Genomic DNA, 319 nt, shown 5'->3' with positions numbered 1-319 from the left:
CTTGTAATCTATTTTCTCCAATTGCACCAAAGGTCGCAGCTGTTCCGCGAATATCCTTATGTCCTCTGCTACGGTATCCTGCCCGCTTGGAGCCAGCACATTAAGCTCCACCAAGTAGCTCTGTGATATCATCTCCGGCACGCTCTTTGGCACCTTACCCTGGTTCACCTTGAAGATCTTCGACACGGTGATCTTCATTCGCCCCTTGCGAAACATGTAGCCGCGAGTAACGTACTCAAAGTTCAGCTTTCAGCCCAGCTCGGTGAGAAATTCCATTTTGCTAGTGTGACGATGTCGATGCTGCTGCGAACGATTGTGG

General features: G+C 50.2%; 1 protein-coding gene across 1 annotated transcript; it reads right to left on the bottom strand.

Annotated features, from left to right (window-relative positions):
• Window positions 1–3: 3 nt before the first annotated feature.
• Window positions 4–276, bottom strand: LOC105462018 (mediator of RNA polymerase II transcription subunit 18-like; the record flags this gene model as incomplete). Its single annotated transcript, XM_011708540.1, is given in 1 exon segment — window positions 4–276. A coding segment is annotated over 1 exon segment (273 nt), but the record flags the coding sequence as incomplete, so codon positions are not given.
• Window positions 277–319: the final 43 nt, after the last annotated feature.

The sequence above is a fragment of the Wasmannia auropunctata genome, unplaced genomic scaffold, assembly GCF_000956235.1.
Source record: "Wasmannia auropunctata unplaced genomic scaffold, wasmannia.A_1.0 LD272777.1, whole genome shotgun sequence".
In the NCBI taxonomy this organism is placed as follows: domain Eukaryota; kingdom Metazoa; phylum Arthropoda; class Insecta; order Hymenoptera; family Formicidae; genus Wasmannia; species Wasmannia auropunctata.
This window is presented reverse-complemented; position numbering and strand designations above follow the sequence as displayed.